The sequence below is a fragment of the Panulirus ornatus genome, chromosome 68, assembly GCF_036320965.1.
Source record: "Panulirus ornatus isolate Po-2019 chromosome 68, ASM3632096v1, whole genome shotgun sequence".
NCBI classification, from domain to species: domain Eukaryota; kingdom Metazoa; phylum Arthropoda; class Malacostraca; order Decapoda; family Palinuridae; genus Panulirus; species Panulirus ornatus.
Window position 1 is genome coordinate 18,170,327 of NC_092291.1, and position 23,543 is coordinate 18,193,869.

The window sequence follows — 23,543 nt, forward strand, 5'->3', positions numbered from 1 at the left end:
GATGGTGAGGGAGGAATGGGACGGGAGGCGTGGTGAAGGTGTCCGACGAGGGAAGGGGGTGGGGAGAGGTCTTGCACGAGTGACACGAGAGTTTGTCACGACCCGTCCTCACCCGTCACTCACCACCCAGCGGTGCAGGAGGAAGACAGGCTAAGAGGAGTGAGAAGAGGAGGAGGAGGAGGAAAGACCAAAAGGAAGAAGAGGTAAGTGACAGGTGAAGGCGATGGAGTCCGTCAAGCCTGGCCTCCCACCGTCACTTTCCGCCAGGGAGAAAGTGACGTGACGGGCTGGGTGGGTAGCGGGTGGTGAGGGAGCGAGGGAGAGCCAAGGTGAGCACAGCTGGGTCTATCTCCAGCAGTAGTCACCCTCCTGGCAACCTCGTATACCCAGTCGTTCTCCTACTGTGGCTCCCGTTCCTGATGGCTCTCCTTATTTACGGCCGCTGTCCCAGATGCTGCTGCCTGTACCTGTTGTTTACGCTCGCCTTCCTCTACGTGCTGTTACTGTTCTACCTCATATTCCTCACTGTTCCCAGACTACCGTTCCTGCTCCCTAATTCCTCTACCTCTCACAGAAACTTTATACAAGAACAAAGGATCTCAAAAAGCAACACGCCAATGGGGGTCCTTTGTGATGGTGGAGATCCGTTCTCCCAGCAGCTGCTCACGTCCCTCCTAGTCCTCCCTCCTGGTCATGGTACATCTCGAAGGATTGCGTTCGAGCTGTGGAAGGTCAAGTGTTTCCAAGGGTCGCCCATGCAACCGTATTTCCCGGTAGTACATGAACTACATGTGTGGGCCCTGACATTTACGACCGCTTCCCCGCTACAATTTCTCAAAAGCATTTCTGCTCTCCAGTATTTTCAATCATCGCGTTCAACTCGACCAATTACTCCCATCAAGGCCTGGTGCCAGACGCCACAGTGCTTCCGTGTACATAATGATGCATCTCTCGCGTCTACCTCCTAATGAGTACGGTTTTAAGAGCTTTTAACCTGTCACAGTAATTCAGGTGTTTTAAACCCCAACTGATGCCGCCCGCAGAGGGGGCTCTGAACGTTTTCTCGTTCAGCAATTTCTGCCGCTCTTGTGTATATGATTCTCGTACGGCAGCACTCCACGTCTCGCGGGTGGAGAGCGGAGGGAGGGACCACCATCACCACCTCCTCCTCCTGCAAGTGTCGCCGCTGGTTCTGCTGCTTCCCTCGTCTTCTTCGTCCAAACCTACCAATCTCTTCTACGGACCCCGACGTTTTCTTGGCGGCGTTCGTCGGCAGCGAGGAGGTCCTCCCCACCACACATGCTCACATCTTTGACGTCTCTCTCTCTCTCTCTCTCTCGTCATGGTCAGTTTATATCTATGTTTTTGCCTTGGGGGTGTGAAGATTCCTTCGTCCCGTCCGTGCTAGAGTTAATTATGTCACTAATGTGTGTGTGTGTGTGTGTGTATGTATATATATATATATATATATATATATATATATATATATATATATATATATATATATATATATATATATATATATACAGCTATTTTCGGAGATCCGGTGAAGAGGGACTTGGTCTGTATGCCCTCAGTCGACGACTTACCACCAGACTATTATTGGCGCTCGTCCACACAAAGGATGACACGGAGGTGTTCTACATGTTCTGGAAGAACATACGGGAGCATGTTATATATATATATATATATATATATATATATATATATATATATATATATATATATATATATATATATACAGAGACCTGTTAACTATCTTATATGGCAACTTTGTTGAACAGCTACACATACAGATCCATCATCCTGACTGTGTGTGAGAGGTGGGTAGTGGCCCTGCACAAGACTTCCTTCATCATCATCCTTCTCTCTCTCTCCCTCCTCTCTCTCTCTCTCTCTCTCTCTCTCTCTCTCTCTCTCTCTCTCTCTCTCTCTCTCCTACGACAAGTCACCTACCTACTGCCACGTAGTCACATTCTCTCCCGCCTATCCAACCAACCCCCCCACCTCGTCCCCACCCTCCCCCCACAACATCATGCGTCCCAGCCATTTCTCCTCCCCTGCAAACACGCTCCCCACCTCCTCCACTTCCTCCTACCCAGGAATGATAGTCTTCTAACGTCTCCTCCGTCCTCTGCTAGTCTCTATTTTCCCTCCCTCTTCATTATAAGTTCCCCTCTCCCATTCCCTCTCTCGTCCCTTCAACCCTTCCCCTTTTCTTCCCTCTTTCAGTCCCTACACTCTCTCTGGGGTGAAGGCTCCGCCCTACCCCTGCCTCGTGGTTACATTTTGTCAAGTATTCGCAGGCAGGTAGGCAGGCAAGCAGGCAGGTAGGTATGCAGGTAGGTACGCAGGAAGGTAGGCAGATAGGTAGGTATGCAGGTAGGTACGCAGGAAGGTAGGCAGGTAGGTAGGTATGCAGGTAGATACGTATGCAGGTATGTCGGTAGGTACGTATGCAGGAAGGTAGGTACGTACGTGTGCAGGGAGGTATGCAGGCAGGCAGGGAGGTAGGGAGGTAGGTATGCAGGAAGGAAGGTAGACAGGCAGGCAGGCGAGTAGTTAGGTATGCAGGTAGGTAGGCAGGCAGGTAGGCATGTATACAGAAAGGTAGGTGGGCAGGTATGCAAGTAGGTACGCAGGTAGGTAGGCAAGCAGGCAGGCAGGCAGGAAGGTTGGTATATAGGAAGGTCGATAGGCAGGTAGATATGAAGGCAAGCAGGCAGGCAGGCAGGCAGGCAGGAAGGTAGGGAGGTAGGTAGATACTCTCCCTCCCTCCCTCCCACTCTCTCCTGTGGCTTTTGTCTCCCATGGCCCACCAAGCATCACTCAGCAAACAGGGGGTCTGGCCTGTGCCTCTTGTTTCTATTGGTACAGCTGCCTACTGTGAAATAGGGTACAATGCCGTGCACCTCGCTCTGCACCCACCCACCCACCCAGACACACACACACACACACACACCCACACCCACGGTGCAGTGTCCTAGCCTCTCACTGTGAACCAATACCGGGCCAGGCTTCCGTCCTGCTCCCTCATTCCGCCGGGCTTCCGCTAATCATAACAATTAAGTGTCGAGTTTACAAGCGCAGTAAAATGAATTTACGAAAATCGACGAAAAATCATGTCAATGCAGAACAGTTATTCCTAGTGAGTCGACTGTGAACAGAGGTGAATACATACTTCACCTTATGAATAGTCTGAAAGCGGCCAGGACAATGAGTATAGGGACACTGAGGGATTACGCATCGTAAAGCAAGACATAACAAAAATGTTCAAAATTCACTCGAATCCATGACTAAAATTCAGGAGGACCCATGGCATAAATTCAGTAGGACCCACGACTACCTTTCCCTACCATAATGATAATAATAATAATAACGTGAAGTCTCAGCATGTGCAGGAGGCCAATGAAAGTACCACTCATAGATTCCAACCAGTGCCCATCAAGCAATACCTCCTGTCTCTGGGGGAAGGTTACGTGAGGTTCTAGTGGACTGTACTCATGTTTATCAACATTCTCACCTGCTCTGACTTATTGCAACCCGACATATATCCTCGTATTCAAAGCTCCTCCCCTCCATCCCGGTAAACTTAACAATGGAAGTGTTCAACTGATTTCAAAGTAAACTCGGCGGGAGAGATAGAGTCTTGCACCGAGTGTAAACCCCGACAGATGAGATTTTCACGTTCACCTTACAGTTAGACATGGCGATGACGAACTCAACCTTCACCTTGTGGCAACGGAGTGAAAATCCCAAGAAGAAAATATTACAAGACCTTGGCCAATGCAGTGAAGGTTATGTTGTTCATAATGGTCTTCCGTGTACACAATAAACCCGCAACAAATAACTGATATATAATTACTGATAAGTACCGGAGGTTTCTGGAAACCTCTGGTTCAATACTAATCCCTCCCACCCATAACAGTAAACATGAACATCTGGCTGGCTGGCTGGCTGGCCGAGCAACACCGCGGTCAGTGGGGAAACAAGAGAAGCCAGAAGATACGTTTTCTGTGAAACAAGCTTTGAGGATGCGTTTTCCATACAACCGCGGCAGCGGTGGTCCGGAACTCATGCATGGGGGCTTGAAAATCAACAAGAGTGTTCTGGGTGTCGACGTTGCAGAGAGAGAGAGAGAGAGAGAGAGAGAGAGAGAGAGAGAGAGAGAGAGAGAGAGAGAGAGAGAGAGAGAGAGAGAGTATGTTGCCAACGCTGATGGGGGGGAAGTCCTTGATGTGCTTCATTGAACAGATACATCCATCAGGGGGATCGTCCACGTGGATGGAGAAACACAAAGGCGTCATAACTGCTCCGGGAGAAAGACTAGAAGGGGAGGAAGACGGCTCCTCGGGAACGTCTATGGCCAGGTAGCACTCAGTAAGGAAAGTCTGCAGAGCCATGGAATGAGAGGGAACCCTCTCCACAGCCCCAAGGCTGTCGATGATTGTGATATGGTTTAGCATGTCGAAAGCATTGGCGAAATCAACGCAAGGGTGAGAGAGCCACGGAGGGCTCGCGTCTCTCTCGGTTGCGCAAGGGGGAAGTCGAGGGAGCTGAAGAGGCAGTGGGTAAGGTTGGGAAAAGCGCTCATACTTCAGTCCTGTAGTCTGCAACGCGAAAACAAGAGACAATCGCAAGTCTTAAACTAAATATCTACCATGATCTGCAGTGTGTGTGTGTGTGTGTGTGTGTGTGTGTGTGTGTGTGTGTGTGTGTGTAAGCAACAGCCCGTGACTGAGCATTTCCTCAATTATCCACCGCTGTACCCTCACCATGCTCTCTCTCTCCCTTACCTCTCACTGCCGTGCGCTCAGAAGTATCATCGCCAGTTCTGCCTACCTCTTCTACAAGGTTCATAAAATCTAGCCGACCAAAGTCACCGAGGAGACGATGGCTGCTCTGCTGTGCTGGCTGAAGAGGTCAGGTCGTCAGATATAATAGCCCCCCTACAGCCAGGTTTCTCCTACGTGATATACCGGGCGTAGACTTCGTATAGGGGAGGGGGTCTTCAACTCTCACAGCTCTGGTCGAGTCCAAGCTGCTGAGGTGGGGACGCTAATCAACCAGACCGCTTCCTGGAACCCGCGGGCCGCAGCCACAACAGCCTAGCTGGTTTTGGGTAAACTTTGTAAATACTTAACCAAGGCCGCCTTTAGTTTCTCCCTAGTGTGTCCCCCTCACGTTCGCAGGTAATATGCTGCACAGCCTTGGGCTTTGGATGTTCAATGTGTCTTCTCTTTATGCGCTTACGTCTCCTTGTACTCTCAAGGGTAATATCCACGTCTTTCCGTGGCTGTCGTGCCACTGGGGAATTACTTCTTTTGAAGGCAGGGTGTATGTACCAGGTGTAAATGACAATATACCTCTCCTGTCTGAGTTCCAGAGACTAAAGCCTTGATTGACTTCAGTCGTTTCCAAGAGTTCAGCTCCTTTACAACATTAGCGCGGGCCATGATCTCCTGGACGCTTCCTGATAACATACAACTTCGCCCTCTTGTAAAGCGGCGACGTTAGTACGTAGCAATGTTCTGGTCGTGAGAATGTGTTTACCGCTAAGTATAGCGTCACTATTGGGTTTTTTCTTCTTCTGATGGCCCGGAAGATCCATCGTATCATCTCTTTTTGGAAGGGGCAAATGTTGTTGCCTTGTCTTGTGCTCTGAAGGTAAGTGTTACATTGCGACGTGACTGTGTCTATCTATGACCGTCCTGTGTGTTCTGTACTGCTTGTTTAAACGTCTTCGTTTTCCCCCATACCGGAGTTGAACCATATCCCCAATGAAATAAAATCATGTTTACGACTGCCCAAGTCTCTTCTTTTCTTTTCTAAGGTCTGCAAATAAGTTTTTGCCTCATACTATACAGGGCTCGTCTTTCTATACTTTCGCACATTTCAATGATGTACCGTATTCACTGATGTACCGTATGGCTGGAATGCTTCTGTGGTCTTGCAATTAACAGATCCCTCTCTGGTGTTTTGGCATTCAATAGGGTTTTCCCCACTACACCACAGACTTCTCATTGACTACATCGTCCCCCGATTTCATCGGTAGACCATTAAACCTGAAATTGGTGAATTCATTTCCATGGTGGCGTGTGTTCTGGTCGAGTGTGATTTTTTTTTTTTTTTTTTTTTTTGGCGTCCATGCAACATGTTCTTTTGCGTCGCAACTCAAGACTGTGATCAGAGTAACGTGTGTTTGCGATGGTGATGTCCCAGATGACGTTACATCACTAGCTCTCTCTCTCTCTCTCTCTCTCTCTCTCTCTCTCTCTCTCTCTCTCTCTCTCTCTCTCTCTCCCAGCTGCTCCACTCAGACTTGCTCCCAGCGGCAGCTTCGCCTGCAGGCATGCTGTTTTCCTACCTGCTTGGCAATGGGTCTGATACTCTTCACCAATGGTTCTATGCCCCCCATGAAGGGAGAAGTCTAACCCTTTACCTTACCTTCAAGCAGCCAATCATTCTTCTCGACTTCCGACTGCGGAATACGAAGGGCGTGGGACGACTGTAGCCTGTCAAGTGTGGTCTACAAATGAGATTCTCAGACGTTCAGCTACAGCCCTGCACGTGATGATAAGAAGTTAACCCTTATTACTGCGTCACTCCGGTCCCCACCACCACCACCCTCAACTTCCACACCCCCACACCCCCAACTTACTTCCTTCCCACCCACCCCACACCACACCCAGCCAGCCCCACCCCAACACCTTCAAAACCCCACCTCCCTTCGACAACCAACCAACCACCCCCTCCACCCTGCCCATCCCTAACTTTGCTTCCTCCCCCACTTCTCCCCACATCCTCTCTCTCTCTCTCTCTCTCTCTCTCTCTCTCTCTCTCTCTCTCTCTCTCTCTCTCTCTCTCTCTCTCTCTCTCTCTCTCGGTTTCCCTCCTCCTTTGTTCCTTGCTTCCTTTCTTCACCTCTCATTATCGTCTTCCTTTCCCACGTCCATATTTACTGCCAGGTTTTGCTCCCTCTGGCCATTTAGCGAGGGATTAGTCTGACGTGACTTCTTCCTTACGTCTGTCTTATTCCTTCCCCTCCCAACTCCTCGCTTCTTATTCCCTTGTCTCTACTTTCATCATCATCTCTCTCTCTCTCTCTCTCTCTCTCTCTCTCTCTCTCTCTCTCTCTCTCTCTCTCTCTCTCTCTCTCTCTCTCTCTCTCATCCCCCTCCTATCATTTTCCTCTCGAATCATTTCTCTAATCCCCCCAATCTTATTTCGCCTCTTTCCCCCAACTGCTATGTCCCAAACTCTCTGCATCTTTATTTCCGCGTGAAAGAGAGAGAGAGAGAGAGAGAGAGAGAGAGAGAGAGAGAGAGAGAGAGAGAGAGAGAGAGAGAGTGAGTGAGTGAGTGAGTGAGTGAGTGAGTGAGTGAGTGAGTGAGTGAGTGTGTGTGTGTGTGTTTGTGTTTGTGTGTGTGTGTGATAAGGGGGGCACCTGTGTGGTACACCGCCATCGTCACTGAACATGACAGCTCCATCATCATCACTGTCACCCTCCTCATCATCACTGCTCCAACCAAACCTCCATCTCCAGACCCACCCACGCTGCCATCAAGATACCCTCTATACTACATCACCATAATCACTATCATAATCACCATCATCATCATTCTTATAATTACCACCATCACTAGCATTAATCAGTACCATCACTTTCACTATCATCACCATCAGTGTAATCCTCACCATCACGTCGTCGCCACTATCACTACCACCGTAACCATTCACCACCGACACGTCCTCATGGTCACCATCCCCACATAGTCACCATCATCATCATGTCGCCATATCACCATCACCAACCCGTCACCATCACCAACCACCATCATCACCAACCATCATCATCAACCACCAACCATCACCAACCATCACCAACCACCACCACCACCACCAACCACCACCATCACCACCAACCATCACCAACCATCACCAACCACCACCACCAACCATCACCAACCACCACCACCACCAACCATCACCAACCATCACCAACCACCACCAACCACCACCACCACCAACCATCACCAACCACCACCACCACCAACCATCACCAACGACCATCACCAACCATCACCAACGACCATCACCAACCACCATCACCACCCCCACCACCACCACCAACCATCATCACCAACCCGTCACCATCATCACCACCACCACCAACCATCACCAACCACCACCACCACCAACCATCACCAACCATCACCAACCATCACCAACCACCACCACCCATCACCAACCACCACCAACCATCACCAACCATCACCAACCATCACCAACCACCACCACCACCACCAACCACCACTAACCATCACCAACCACCACCACCACCAACCACCACCACCACCATCACCAACCACCACCAACCACCATCACCACGTCGCCACCGTCAGTCAGCAGCACAGCAGTCATCACAGTCGCCATCATTACCTTATCATTGTCTTCCTCTTCCTGCCAATTACCCAGCGACTGGAAACTGTCCAGCGCTAACACGGAATAATCACCGCCATTACTCTCTCTCTCTCTCTCTCTCTCTCTCTCTCTCTCTCTCTCTCTCTCTCTCTCTCTCTCTCACCGGGGGGCAGGACGAGGCGTGGTACAGGACCCGCGAGGGGAACGGGATTAACCGCGATGACCTCGGGTTTCGAGGACAATCGTGCGACAGTAGGACCGCGAACACAGCAATCCCTACCTCCACAACCCAGCAACCACCTTAAGAACCCGAAGGCTGGCTGGCGAACCGCGAAACCCAAGCTTCATTAACCCCTCACCCGAAGGCTGGCGAACCGCGAAACCCAGGCTTCAAGAACCCCTAAAGGCTGTCGAACCGCGAAACCCAGGCTTCATGAAACCCTTAAGCACTCGAAGGCTGGCGAACCGCGATACCCAGGCTTCATGAAACCCTTAAGCACTCGAAGGCTGGCGAACCGCGAAACCCAGGCTTCAAGAACCCCTAAAGGCTGTCGAACCGCGAAACCCAGGCTTCATGAAACCCTTAAGCACCCGAAGGCTGGCGAACCGCGAAACCCAAGTTTCATGAACCACGCAAGCGAAGGATCGACAACCTTGAGACCGACGTCACGAGAAACGCCAGGCCAAGGCCTCGCGGACTTCCACACCGAAGCTTTGAGAACCTCCAAATCGAAGCCACGAACACAGCCGCACTGAGGTCATGAGAACCTCCAGGCCGAGGACACGAGAACCCTCAGACTCAGGCGATGAGAACCTCCAAACCGAGGACACGAGAACCCTCAGACTCAGGCCATGAGAACCTCCAGGCCGAGGACACGAGAACCCTCAGACTCAGGCCATGAGAACCTCCGGGCCGAGGACACGAGAACCCTCAGACTCAGGCCATGAGAACCTCCGGGCTGAGGACACGAGAACCCTCAGACTCAGGCCATGAGAACCTCCAGGCCGAGGACACGAGAACCCTCAGACTCAGGCCATGAGAACCTCCGGGCTGAGGACACGAGAACCTCCAGACCGAACCCGCGAGAACGAGACCAACAGCTGAAGTCCACATTTTTGACAGCTTCTGATCTCGTATTAAGAGTCTGTTGACCTTGAGTCAAGTTTCGACGAGTGTTTTGTTCAGCTTTTTATTCTAGGTATTTGCTGAAGGCAGCGCCCACCGGTGGGGGTGGGGGGGAGAGGACCAATGTGGTGGGGAGAGAAGTGGGGAGGGGAAAGAGGGGAGAATACATGAAAAGGAGGAGAAGAAGGGGAAAATCTACGTGTGGAGAAACTGTGGATGTGCATGACAGCAAATATTAAGAATAATAATGAAGAGGAGGAGGAGGAGGAGGAGAATGAAGACGGGTAGGAAGAGGAGGAGATGGAAGGGAGCAGGAGGAGGAGGAGGAGGATGAGAAAAAGGAGGAGGAGGAGGAGGAGGAGGAGGAGGAGGAGGAGGAGGAGGAGGAGGAGGAGGAGGAAAAAGTTCGGTTCAGGAGCAGTAGGGCAGCAAGATGCACGCCCCCTCATCTACTGAGTCACAGATGGAGCATCGTCGTGCCACTTCCTGAGCCGCATGTGTCACGCTGTGCAGGACGCTGGGGTACGGGGGCTCCAGCTGATGCGCATCCCACTAGAGGGTATGATGGTTACAACGTCCATGTGCATGACTGGCAGGGGGATGAGTACATATGCAAAGGCGACTGTATGATGTGTATAAAAGACGCGTGTATGGTGAGAGGGTACACACACAAACACACACACATATAGTGCGCGCGCGCGCGCGCGCGCGCGTGTGTGTGTGTGTGTGTGTGTGTGTGTACACTTTACAAGACTGTATTTTCATTCACAAAGTCCTCAGGGCGTTACGTCTGGATTCAGCATACACGCCCTTGTGTACAGGGCCAGCTTGTGTCGTCATGAGGGTGTGGGTATAGACGCTGTGTGCTTCGTCCACCTCCCCTTCTGTCCCCAGGAGGGGGATACAATGGGTCTTCTCTTGGTCCAGACTCTCTCTCTCTCTGCATCGCAGGAGGATGTGGGTGTATACAGCGCCCCGTCTCGGAGCCCTCACTGCATCTCTCGTACGCGGACGAGCACAACATCCAGTCTTATTTTCTCTCCCTGTATCATCTGGAGGGCGAGGGTGTACATAATACCTAGTCTCCGTTCTCGAGCCCTGCCTGCCTGCATGCCCTCGGGGTAAGGTGGATATACTGGGATGCAGTGAGGCCTGGCCAGGCAAGCACCGCGCCCCTCCATGACTCAGGCAACACACTTTTCAACGGGATCTCCCGGGGTTCACGGGGGCCACAGACAAGAATGTTCCTCGCGGGTGAACATTCTCATCTGTTCACTGTCATTTCCATTTACTTACTCTGGGAATTCTACTGTTCACACCTCCATGATCATGGTGTGAACAGGCTGACGAACATGTTCTAAGTGAAAAGGCTACAACACCGTTTGAGCCTCGTCCGAATTCACGCAACCGTCACACGGGTCTCTGCAGCACCATAACGTAGCGCACGGGAACCTCAGAAGTATTATTAATAAGAAGTTAAGGCAGATACGAACTTCATAAACATGTTGCACCAGGTCAGGGACTCCGGAGTGTCAAGACCCATTTGAAAGAATGTCTTCAAGGAGCCAGGTGCTGGCGGGGAGGGTGGGAGATACAGCTACCGACGTGATGTAGTGATAACTGGTCGTGTTTATACAGGCGGGAAGGCGATCCCTTCCTATGTCTTGCGGGAGACGGACCTGCCCGCCTCCCCTGGACGTGACTATCGCCGTCACTCACACCTCACCTTCGTCAGGAGCAACACCTCGCCCTACATGAACCTTGGTACCGTACAAATGCTAATATGACATATTCGTTAGGGATCAATTTCCTCTGCGACTTAGCCAAAGATGGACGTGTCGCACCCGTGCACTGTGCTGACCTGTTATAATGAACAGTATAGTAACAGCTGGGCGGATCACACACTACGTCATGCCAACTGCTCACTCCACCAGATAACAAGATGGTCGAGAAGGATGAGGGATTCACGAAACATGTCCAGATCTTCAATTACACGGTGCGAGAGGTATACTTGGTACGAGAGGTAAACTCGGTGCGAGAGATAAACTCGGCGCGAGAAGTAAACTCGGTGTGAGAGGTTTACTCGGTGCGAGAGGTATACTCGGTGCGAGAGGTATACTCGGTGCGAGAGGTATACTCGGTGCGAGAGGTAAACTCGGTGCGAGAGGTATACTCGAAGCGAGAGGTACACTCGGTGCGAGAGGTAAACTCGGTGCGAGAGGTATACTCGGTGCGAGAGGTATACTCGGTGCGAGAGGTATACTCGATGCGAGAGGTATACTCGGTGCGAGAGGTATACTCGGTGCGAGGTATACTCGGTGCGAGAGGTAAACTCGGTGCGAGAGGTAAACTCGGCGCGAGATATACTCGAAGCGAGAGGTACACTCGGTGCGAGAGGTAAACTCGGTGCGAGAGGTATACTCGGTGCGAGAGGTAAACTCGGTGCGAGAGGTATACTCGAAGCGAGAGGTAAACTCGGTGCGAGAGGTTAACTCGGAGCGAGAGGTAAACTCGGTGCGAGAGGTAAACTCGGAGCGAGAGGTACACTCGGTGCGAGATGTACACTCGGTGCGAGAGGTACACTCGGTGCGAGAGGTACACTCGGTGCGAGAGGTAAACTCGGTGCCAGAGGTATTCTCCGTGCGAGAGGTATCATATCTTGCGTCTGGACCAAATTGGTTCCTTCCCAGTCATCAGTTACCTCTGCTTACAGGTCTGGTTAATATCATCTGCCCGCGTCGGGCTGGGGTCATTAGCGGCTAAGTTATGGGATTCCTTGCTGCTGCAAGTCGGATTTCCATTCCATTTCCAAGTCTCTGCTATCATACGGTCACACAGAGCCTTGGGCTCAGCCAGGGCCTTATTAATTCCAGCGTCGCCCACGAGTTCGAACTCGTTCCTAGGCTGTGGTACAAGCTCCCGAACCACACCTCTCAGACTTCTTTGGCGTCAGCAGCTGCGGAAGACAGCAGGGTGGATACTACTCGCCACACACGAGCCTCCTGGTGTGGTGAGGTGTGGTCGGTGGCACAGGGTCCTCTGTGGCTCAAAAGCGATCCCCCAAGGAGAGAGAGAAGAAAAAAACGGGCCGTGGTCACGACCACGTATCCATTTGACATTCGCGTCCTGATGGGCTCGGGGCACGCACCTACCAATCAGGACGTGGTATATCATCGTAAACACAACACTGGATCACAACAGCGTGGAGCGCACACGGGCCGAACTCGAGCATCAATCTAGTGCTGGACGATTACACGTAACTCCTTGAAGTCTAAAAAGTCTCCTCCCCCCTTTCCAGGCCGGAAGCCCAGAGGTGTGTGTGTGTGTGTGTGTGTGTGTGTGTGTGTGTGTGTGTGGTTACAGCACACGGCTGGATTCCTTAACCTCGCCAGACAAGGGTGTGACGTGCTCAGTAGCACGACACTTTACCTTAAGCTGAGTTCCACTCTGGCTCTTCCCTAACCACTTACCCTTTACCCCCAGGAACTCGCGATGTGCTGGTCTCCTTTAACAGATGAGTCGACTTGGATATATATATATATATATATATATATATATATATATATATATATATATATATATATATATATATATATATATATATATAACAGTAGACTAATTACAGTGAAAAAAGAAGCAATCTAAAGTGTGCATCTCAAGGAAAACCAGCTTCCAGCACCTGACCCCCATTAATGTGGTGGAGACGAAGTGGCAGGCGCGTCACACAACCATTCCTTACTCGAGGTGGTACAACACGCTAGAGAGAGAGAGAGAGAGAGAGAGAGAGAGAGAGAGAGAGAGAGAGAGAGAGAGAGAGAGAGAGAGAGAGAGAGAGAGAATACACTGCCCTTCACTGCCGAAGCAGGGACACCTTCCCCTCACTGCTGACGAAGGGACATCCTCGCCTCACTGTCAAGGAGAAAAAAAAAAAAACTTACAACCCCTGCCACTGCCAACGACTGTACACAACCCCCTCCTCCACCAGTCATGGTACAATCATCCCATCCTCCCCACCCACCACCCTGCCAATGAGGGTACATTACCCCACCTCCATCTCCCGTACCTCTCATCGCATAAGGTACATTCCTCCCGCCTCCGCAGGAAGAGAGAGAGAGAGAGAGAGAGAGAGAGAGAGAGAGAGAGAGAGAGAGAGAGAGAGAGAGAGAGAGAGAGAGAGAGCATATTCCTCTCCCTCCTCCACTCCGCCCCGTAGTCACTGGTGCTTCAAGATTGCCCGCCTCATTGCCTGACGATTTTGGAGGCTCTTTAATCTGCCTGCAGAGAGCTCGGTCTGAGACTTACCTACGCTGCCGCTATTCTCATCACTCCCAGGCTGCTTGGGAATGCGACCTGGAGGCCTACGTACCAAGCACGGCCTGGCTCTTCCAGTAAATATGACAAGACATATGTCTTACAAGGTCTGGAATTTCTCCACAGCCTGGGCAACAATCTATCCAGTAATTGCAGGTCGAGAGAAAGCAGAAGCTGGGGTACTAGGGATGCGCCAGTGAGGGGTAGAGAGGTACCAGGTATGGGCCAAAGAGGTACCAGGTATGGGCCAGGGAGGTACCAGGTATGGGCCAAAGAGGTACCAAGTATGGGCGAGGGAGGTACCAGGTATGGGCCAGGGAGGTACCAGGTATGGGCCGGAGAGGTACCAGGTATGGGCCAGGGAGGTACCAGGTATGGGCCAGGGAGGGGCAAAGAGGCACTACAAAAGTACCAGGGAAGGAGGTACCAGGTATGATAAACCAGTGAGGAGCAGTGAGGTAAATGGAAGGGCCACGGGAGTACCAGTGGGTGTAGGAGAACTGACTTCAACCCCCTTGAACAGGAGGAAGTAACGGCACGACCCATGGCCAATGAAGGTTTGGCCTCAACCTGACCACAGACCAAAACATCACATGAAAGGGTCGTGCCGTCGTGTTCAAGGAGCGGGCCTTCCTCCTTAACGGGTTAGGCACACTTGAAGCTAACTTTAAGGGCTGTCCCCCCCCCCCCCCACAGTCTGACTGTAGAAAAAAAAACAATGAATAATGTTATTCACATTCTGAACGTAACTTACCCGGACAATCATGAACCCTGTACAGTATGAGCGAGTTGGACATTCTCTGCACGTAGGTGAAAAAGAAATCAGGACGGCTGCAAGATTGCAGATGTTCAGCAGAGAAGCAGCAGCTGTTCCCGCAGGTGTTGGGTATCATCATATACAACTGCAACCCCCACCTGAGGCACCTCTGTGTTCGTGTGTAGCTTGGCAATAGTGTGAGTGTGGCCTGGATTGGCATCATTACGATTCACCTCCACCTCACAAGATCCGCCACCGCTGTCATGTGAAACCTTCTCGACTCAAAAACGCAGTCGCATCATCCTTCACCCGGCGGGTATGTGCCCGTCCAGGCTGGGCGACAAACACCCAGTGAAGAGCTTTCGAGATATCGTCTTGACACAAAACTGCCAGACGAGTCAGTGGATGAAGTAGGTCTCCGAGCCCCGCGGTTGCAGGACGGGGTAGGTCTCCGAGCCCCGCGGTTGCAGGACGGGGTAGGTCTCCGAGCCCCGCGGTTGCAGGACGGGGTAGGTCTCCGAGCCCCGCGGTCGCTGGACGGGGTAGGTCTCCGAGCTCCGCGGTAGCTGGACGGGGTAGGTCTCCGAGCCCCGAGGTTGCAGGATGGGGTAGGTCTCCGAGCCCTGTGGTCGCAGGATGGGGTAGGTCTCCGAGCCCCGCGGTTGCAGGACGGGGTAGGTCTCCGAGCCCCGCGGTTGCAGGACGGGGTAGGTCTCCGAGCCCCGCGGTCGCTGGACGGGGTAGGTCTCCGAGCCCCGCGGTCGCTAAACTGTTGTGGTGGCAACACATCTGGTGGGGAGGTGTTTTCCTCCTGCTCTCAGGCACTAACGTTATTAAGCATCCATTCCCACGTCACCTCTGGCACATACCCTCCATGTAAGACTGGAGGCGTGACAAAATGTACACTGATTGGAGGCTCTCATAGGTAGGAGTATTTCCCTGGCTGGAGGTTCTCCCTGGATGGAGGCTTTCCTTGACTACAGGCTCTCCCTGGCTGGAAGCTCTCCCTGGCTGGATGCTCTCAGCTCCTGGGGTAAGGTGCAGCATGTCATATGGAGGGAGTAACGAGCCTATGATAAACATAGCTCCCTCTTCCCGCCCGACGCCCCTGACACTGGGTGGTGCCAGTGTGTTAGAGCGTCGTGGGTACAGTTGTGGGTGTATATGAGACGGCAGGTGTTGTATGACGTAAGGAGTGGGCAGGCACGACTCCGCCTCCTGGGGTGGGAGACGCGACGTGGTGAGGAGGGGGAGGTTCTTGGCAGGGGCCTGGCTGGCCACGTAGGGCGCCACTCCTGAAGAGTGCAAAGGCCCCGAGCCCTCATAAGACCTCCCAACGCCCTCACAAGGCCCCACGCCCCTACTCTGACAGCAAGTCGGGTCATGATACGACAAGGATCAGGTCATTATCAAGAAACCACTAAAAGAAAAAAAAAAAAGAAGTTCTTTCACAGGTCAGACTGCTTCTCAGTGGGTAAAGAAAGAAGACGTCAATCTTATAAGACCTGGAGGAAGGCTCGAACAAACCCAGGTGGCTACAGTTCTCTCCTATGTCTCCATCATCACTGTTCCTACAGGAAACAGGAGCGACCGACTACCACCTCTCTGGTCCGCAGAGTGACGTGAGGGCAGCAACAGCGAGTTCCGTCAGAAATACCATAATGACAGAACAAGATTTTGCTGCACACACACACACACACACACACACACACACACACATATAAAAGCAACCCAGTGTCAGGAGATAGCTGTCGGTGTCACGTAGCCATGGCCTCCCGATTAATATGCGTTGAAAAAAAAAAATTCCCAAGATTACCCATGACGCCCTTGTCCCATGCACGACCGCCTCTCTCTCCCCACTCCCACCTTCACGCTCCCCACACACTAAACGCTCCTTAAAGCGGCTAAAGTGGTCAACGTTTCCACCCCGCTGGCGTTTAACGAGCAAGGCTGCGTTGGCCGCCGCCCTCAACCCTACAGGATTCTGATGGACTTATACCGTTAAACCAGATGTAAACGAGTTATCAACGAGGTTCTGAGGTGTCTGGTGAACCTACACCGTTAAACCAGATGTAAACGAGTTCTCAACGAGGTTCTGGGGAGACAGAAAAACCTGCTGGACCGCATCCAGTGTTGATAGGACACTGCCATATTGCTGTTGGCAGGATGGACGGAGCGCTGAGTGAGGGTGGTGGTGGTGATGGTGATACTGGCAGCTGTTGTGGTGATGGTGATACTGGCAGCTGTTGTGGTGATGGTGACACTAGCAGCTGTTGTGGTGATGGTGATACTGGCGGCTGTTGTGGTGATGGTGATACTGGCAGCTGTTGTGGTGATGGTGATACTGGCAGCTGTTGTGGTGATGGTGATACTGGCAGCTGTTGTGGTGATGGTGATACTGGCGGCTGTTGTGGTGGTGACGTGACACTGGCAGCTGTTGTGGTGATGGTGATACTGATAGCTGTTGTGGTGGTGACATGACACTGGCAGCTGTTGTGGTGATGGTGACACTGGCAGCTGTTGTGGTGGTGATGGTGACACTGGCAGCTGTTGTGGTGGTGACGTGACACTGGCAGCTGTTGTGGTGGTGACGTGACACTGGCAGCTGTTGTGGTGGTGACATGACACTGGCAGCTGTTGTGGTGATGGTGACACTGGCAGCTGTTGTGGTGGTGACGTGACACTGGCAGCTGTTGTGGTGATGGTGACACTGACAGCTGTTGTGGTGGTGACGTGACACTGGCAGCTGTTGTGGTGATGGTGACACTGACAGCTGTTGTGGTGATGGTGGTGGTGACGACAGCAGCTGTTGTTGTGGTGGTGGTTATGATGGTGATACTGACAGCTGTTGTAGTGGTAGCGGTTGAGATAGTGGTACGTCTCGTGTTGGTGGTGGTAGTTGTGGTAGCTGAGGTGAGAGTGGGTTGTTATGCTGTGGTTTACGAGGGAAGGTGGCAGCTGCAGGTGGCAGCTTGAACAAGACAAGAACGACCCAGAAGAACGGGCGATGCCAACTCTTTCTTTTTTCAAGGGTGTAATGGCCTGGAATCTGGCGTGACCCAATAAGGGTCAGGTCAAAGGCCAGGTCACCGTGCCTAAAGACTCGTACCGTCGTGCCCCCAAGTGGTTCTAAGGATATGGTGGGGGGACACTCCAGGTGTGGCTGTATAATACACAGGGCACAAAGCCCCCTCCACTCCACCCGAAGTAACAGTGTGTGTGTGTGTGTGTGTGTGTGTGTGTGTGTGTGTGTGTGTAGGGGGGGGGGAGAAGAGTCAGCAGACACTAGGCGGGGGTTGAAGATGGCAACAGTGGTGACAAAGGTACCACGGTGTGGCAACTACTGACAATGGCACCAAGGCACATTAAAAGGGGGGAGGAGGGAGGCGTTTGACGTGGCAGTAACGCATACCAGAGAGAGAGAGAGAGAGAGAGAGAGAGAGAGAGAGAGAGAGAGAGAGAGAGAGAGAGAGAGAGAGAGAAGGCAGGGTGTGGGAGAGGGAAAGAGAGGAGGGCCGGATGATACAGGGTGCTGGGGAGAAGCTGCCACCAGATATGACATGTCAGCCGGCCTGCTGACCGTGGCTGGCTGGCGTGCTGGCCGTGGTTGGCTGGTGTGCCGGCCGTGGTTGGCTGGCGTGCTGGCCGTGGTTGGCTGCTGTGCTGGCCGTGGTTGGCTGGCGTGCCGGCCGTGGTTGGCTGGCGTGCTGGCTGGCCGTGGTTCCTGCTCCAGCGTGATCTCCGGTAACGCCTCTCATCACCCGGACAAATTACCCATACACTTCCTTCCTCCACACGAGTCTTGGCGCTTCAACCTGGTCTGTGTCCCGCGCCTTCCCTCTGTCTCCTCCCTTGCCTCTCCCTCAGGCCCCTGGCAGTACACCTCAGCACCTCAGTCACTGTACAACACATCCTGCCTCCCTGCCTCTTCCTCAGGCCCCTGGCACTACACCTCAGCCACTCTACGACACATCCTGCCTCCCTGCCTCTCCCTCAGGCCCCTGGCACTACACCTTAGCCACTATACAGCACATCAGGCCATGGCACCACATCTCAGACCGGGCGATGGCGTCTTCTGTATTACCTCCACAATAGTAACCTAAATACTTACCAGTTCATGTGTGTTTCTGTTTTACGCTCGCACACTTTCGTTTCTCGTGTGTGTGTGTGTGTGTGTGTGTGTGTGTGTGTGTGTGTGCGTGCGTGCGTGCGTGCGTGCGTGCGTGCGTGCGTGCGTGCGTGCGTGCGTGCGTGCGTGCGTGCGTGCGTCAGTCCCAACGACCAGCTCTGCCAACACGCAAAATGAAAGTTGCCCACGTATTCTGCCGCCTGGGCCAGTACAGAACTGCCCCTTCCTCCCCAACCCGCGCCAAACGTTTCACCCCCCACACAAACGTTGCCGTCACACAGCTGTTTACACACCCAATGTTTCCATCACCTCGCCGTCAGTCGCCCGTGCGAGACAAAAGAGATAATATCCCCCCCAAGTACTGTCGCGCGTGTGTCAACAGCGTTACACGGGTGTCACGCCACGTGTCAGCAGGTGTGTCGGTCGCCATGTGTGTGTGTGTGTGTGTGTCAAGGCCTGGTGTTGCCTCATTACCGCCACCTGTCGCCCGAGTGCATGGTGGCAGCAGCTTAAACCCTCAACTCCGAGTGAGAAAGAGTGGATCAGGTGTGTCAGAAGTGTGTCAGGTGAATGGTACCACCTTCATCAGCAGATACGGCACCGTCGGTGATCCAGCACCTTCCTCCCCCGCCACCTTCCGTGCACCACCACCCACCCCCACTCCTCCTCCCACACACACACAGATGGCCACACGCTCGGTGCAAGGTGTTCGTTCTACTTACTACAGATGTGCACTACTGAACTACCTCTGCTGACACCGAGGGGGTGTAGGGTGTACCTGGGCGGACACAAGGCATCTATAACGTGTTAGGGATCAGGGTGGCGAAGCCCCAGGGGTATAGGGAACGACACAGTGAGATGGTAAACCCCTAGGAGGGTCGCACCTATCCACAATATAAGCCGAGGTTCACTCGCCACACAGTCTGGTTTCTATCTCTCCAGCTCGGCCTGGGAGCAGGCTGCACGTACTCGTATTCCTCTGATCAATAAGGCTGTTTAAAGCCGCGGCCAACGTACCCACCACAAAACCGACTGGCAAGATATATTTCGTTGTCCTTATGATTTCTCCCACTTGTATGGTAGACCCTGCCAACATTGGCCACCCCCCTCTAGGTATTTAAAATGTTTTCTCTTTTCTTTTACGCAGTGTGATCTTTGTCTTCCATACCAGACATGTCGACAGGGAATTCTCTCTCTCTCTCTCTCTCTCTCTCTCTCTCTCTCTCTCTCTCTCTCTCTCTCTCTCTCTCTCTCTCTCTCTTCATGAGTTCTCTGTCCACAAAGGACCACACCTTCCAAGATATCCCACGTGTGAGTTATGACTCCACTCCCCTGGCTACGCTCCAGAGGATAAGAGTGATTTCAGTCGTTCCCAGCAGTGCTGACGTCTGACGCTCGGTCCAGATTGTGAGGGCGATCTCTGCACATTTTTATAGCACGACAACTTCGCCCACAGTGAGAGGTGGCGATGGCACATACGTGAAGTCTGGTGCTGGGGAGCAGTAGTGCGCCGGAGAGTGGCATGAAGGCATCTGCCTCTCGTCCTCAAGGCTGGTAAAGAGGATAAGTGAAGGGGGGCAGGGGAAAGCACTGAAGCCTTTAGCCAAAAAAGAGACAAGCAGAATACGGAATGAAAGGGATTTGGGACGAAAATGTGCGTGTGTGTGTGTGTGTGTGTGTAGGGAGACTGAGGAGGAGGAGGAGGGCGAGGTAGAAGTAGGGCCAGCATGGGGAACAAGGGAACCTAGCCAGAGTTAATTCCCCCCACCTCCCTTTCTCTCCTGCAGCAAGTAATGTTTGCCTGTGAAGGGGGGCAGGTCAGTGTGCTGCACCTCAACCAAACAGGGCGGTGCACGCCATTCAACAGACGAGACCTAGGGTGTGGAGGGGTACAGCAAACAGTACAAGGGAAGCGGTAACGTAGAAACGGTGAGCTAACCGGGGCAACACACTTAAGAACCACGACAGCACAGCGGGAGCTGGAGGCAGACCCTCCTGGGGGGGGAGGAGGTAGTATCAATAAACGAAAGAGCCATTTCCTTGGACCATCCAGCGGCGACCTGGCTGGCCCACATCGCCCGTACTACACATTCAAGTTTCCCCTGTTCGTGCATACACGATGCCATCAATACAACATCCGGGACACAGCAACTCTTGGAATCATGATATTGCCGACGCGGACCACCAAAATCTAGCGGACGTAACAAATGAATAAACCATCAGTGATACGTTCGTTAGACTCTGGCGTAACGTAGCATTGATATCACCATAGATAACCATCTTTGGTGACGAGACGATACTGGAAATGATCGCACGTACATAACACTCTCCCAGGCAGACGTTAGGATAAATACAAGTGTATAATATGAGAGGATGTTCCATGAAGACTTGCTGGGAGTGGGCTGGGGGGGATGGGGACGCGACCGTTAGTTTTGAAATTCATCATCACAGAAAATCGTTCCCTCCAAAGTGACCGAAGAAAACGGACGCCTTGAGGGTTAGTAAGTGTGTGTTAGGTGTGGACTGTGTTGGATATGCAAAAACTTCCGGGCCGCCGGATATCATATACATATGTGTATATATGTGTAGATTTTGATCTGTGGTGCATACCACGATAACCCAGCCCGTGGCCCGCAGCCTAAAGAAAGTTAACCACTGAGGAGTGCAGATCCCTCAAGGATTATCATACTGTTCTTCCTTTCCGGGTAACCAACCGGGCGTAACAACCCACTAGTGTTGGGGCAGCACCTCTCTACCAGCCACACACACACACACACACACCACACACACACACACACACACACACAGCACAAAGAATCGTCCTTGTACAAACCTAAAGTAAATTCTATTTTCCTTTATCATGTACTATATACATAGAATCTTATCTATCTCTTTATCTACCTATCTATCTATCCGCCCAATTTCAGTAGCTGGGCGCTATTTCAAACAGTATCTGCCCGGGGTCACCCCAGCCTGCGGTGGCGCATTATAGCAAGACTTTGCTACTGTGGTCATCAACTGAAGAGCACATGTATGGACGGCCCGGGTGACACCGGCCACTCACACATCAGTATACCAACCACACCCCAACCAACACCCTCAGCACATACCTCATAAGAGGACTAAACTCTACTCGACCTGCTTAAGCTTTTACGGATCTCGAGCCTACGTCCCTAACACACCCTTCCTGATCCGGCACACTGCGAACGCACTCTACAGCGAAGGCACTGAGACCTCCAAATCTCTTGTCCCGCTAGAGCGTGAAAAATCTTGGGCCCTGTGATGCGTATACTTTTTCTTCTAGTGGTTTTGAGAGCACCGAGAGCACCGTCATTTCTCACAGGGGTCAGATTTGCCTCCCGTGTCCACCGTGTGATCTCGAAAACACGACATACTGGGGGTTAATGCAGTGTACATTATAGCCTCCAAAGACATGGATGTATGAGAGCGCAAGTTCGGATATCTTGGTTCTTTACTGAGAGTCAACTCGGGTGGAGTCTACCTCGCCAGCCGCGCGAAATGCTACCAGAGGTGAGTGAGGTGATGTCAGTAAATGGGAAGCCAATGGCAGTACTGGTGTGCGGGGGTGGGGGTTGATGTCGGCCGATCATACCGCCCTGTGGTATAAAACTAAGGCGTCAGCAGGCTGCGGCCACCTCATGCACTGACGCTACCCCCTCCGCCCCTCCTCTCTCCTTCCCCCGCTCCCTCGGCTGACAGTCCCATCTGTTGCTCCGACTCATGACTTGCTTTGTTGTGCGAAACGCGAGTCAAGTCATTCCACGTGGTCACCTGTGATCTATCACGCAGCCCCTCCTGCACCACGCAGAAGGCTGCCTGCCCAGCCTCCTGTAGCTCCTGCAGGTTTGAGATACTTCACTCTCACTGAACTATCACACACACACACACACACACACACACACACACACACACACACACACACACACACACACACACCCTGCTGTGTCAATGCGCTGACTGCTCAGGGTCATGTCACAAGCTAAGGGGGGTCGTCGTACCTTAAAGTTCGTGCCGTCCTGCTCGGGGGGTCGTACCGTCTTCCTAAATGACTGTCCCATCACGCCCAGGGGGTCGTGCCGTCTTGCCCAGGGGGTCGTGCCGTCTTGCCCAGGGGGTCGTGCCGTCTTGCTAATGGGGTCGTACCGTCACGCCCAGGGGGTCGTGCCGTCTTGCCCAGGGGGTCATGCCGTCTTGCTCATGAGGTCGTACCGTCTTACCCAAGGGTCGTACTATGGTGCTCAAGGGATTAAGCAAACCTTAGACCAATCTAGAATGTTTCTTTACCTCCAAAGCTCGGTCGAGGACCAAGTTGTATTACTGCTCCTCTGATCAATCACACTGTTGGAGGCAGCCGCGGCCTACATACACACCCCCAGCACACGCGGGCAGGTCAGGTACATTCTGTACACATCTGTCGGGTTCTTGATCACATATTTCCGTAAGGTGGACCACAATCACTCTCAGGCTTCCAGATACAACAGAGAGCTGAGATCTACGCATTCTGTCTTTCATTATAGAGACGACACCTTCTAGTTTTAGCAGTATCCTACAACCTTCTATAACCGCCGTGGTTACTGAATATGAATTCTGATAGGAATGGGAGCAAGGTCTACCAGGGTTTTCTGTACATAAACCACATGTCACTTGTCTGCTCTCCCAGGGAACAGAATTCGAGCAATTTCTGTTATTTTCCTTCACATTACACGCGGACTGTGAAGGATTTCTGCACAATTCTGGGACGACAATCAATCTCTCCTTGAAATGTGGTGTCGCAC

The 23,543-nt window shown here is 52.4% G+C and overlaps 1 protein-coding gene across 22 annotated transcripts in view; it reads right to left on the bottom strand.

The window, feature by feature from the left end:
* LOC139747298 (uncharacterized) overlaps positions 1 to 23,543 on the bottom strand; it is a 221,744-nt gene that overhangs the window by 60,361 nt on the left and 137,840 nt on the right. Inside the window, exon 1 of one of the 22 annotated variants that reach the window (XM_071659430.1) lies at positions 6,448 to 6,579. The exons of the other annotated variants lie outside the window; for them this stretch is intronic. Coding sequence (XP_071515531.1) covers positions 6,448 to 6,465 — 18 coding nt within the window. The 5' untranslated portion in view covers positions 6,466 to 6,579. Of the gene's footprint in view, positions 1 to 6,447; positions 6,580 to 23,543 lie in introns of those variants that run through there. 22 annotated transcript variants of the gene reach the window in all.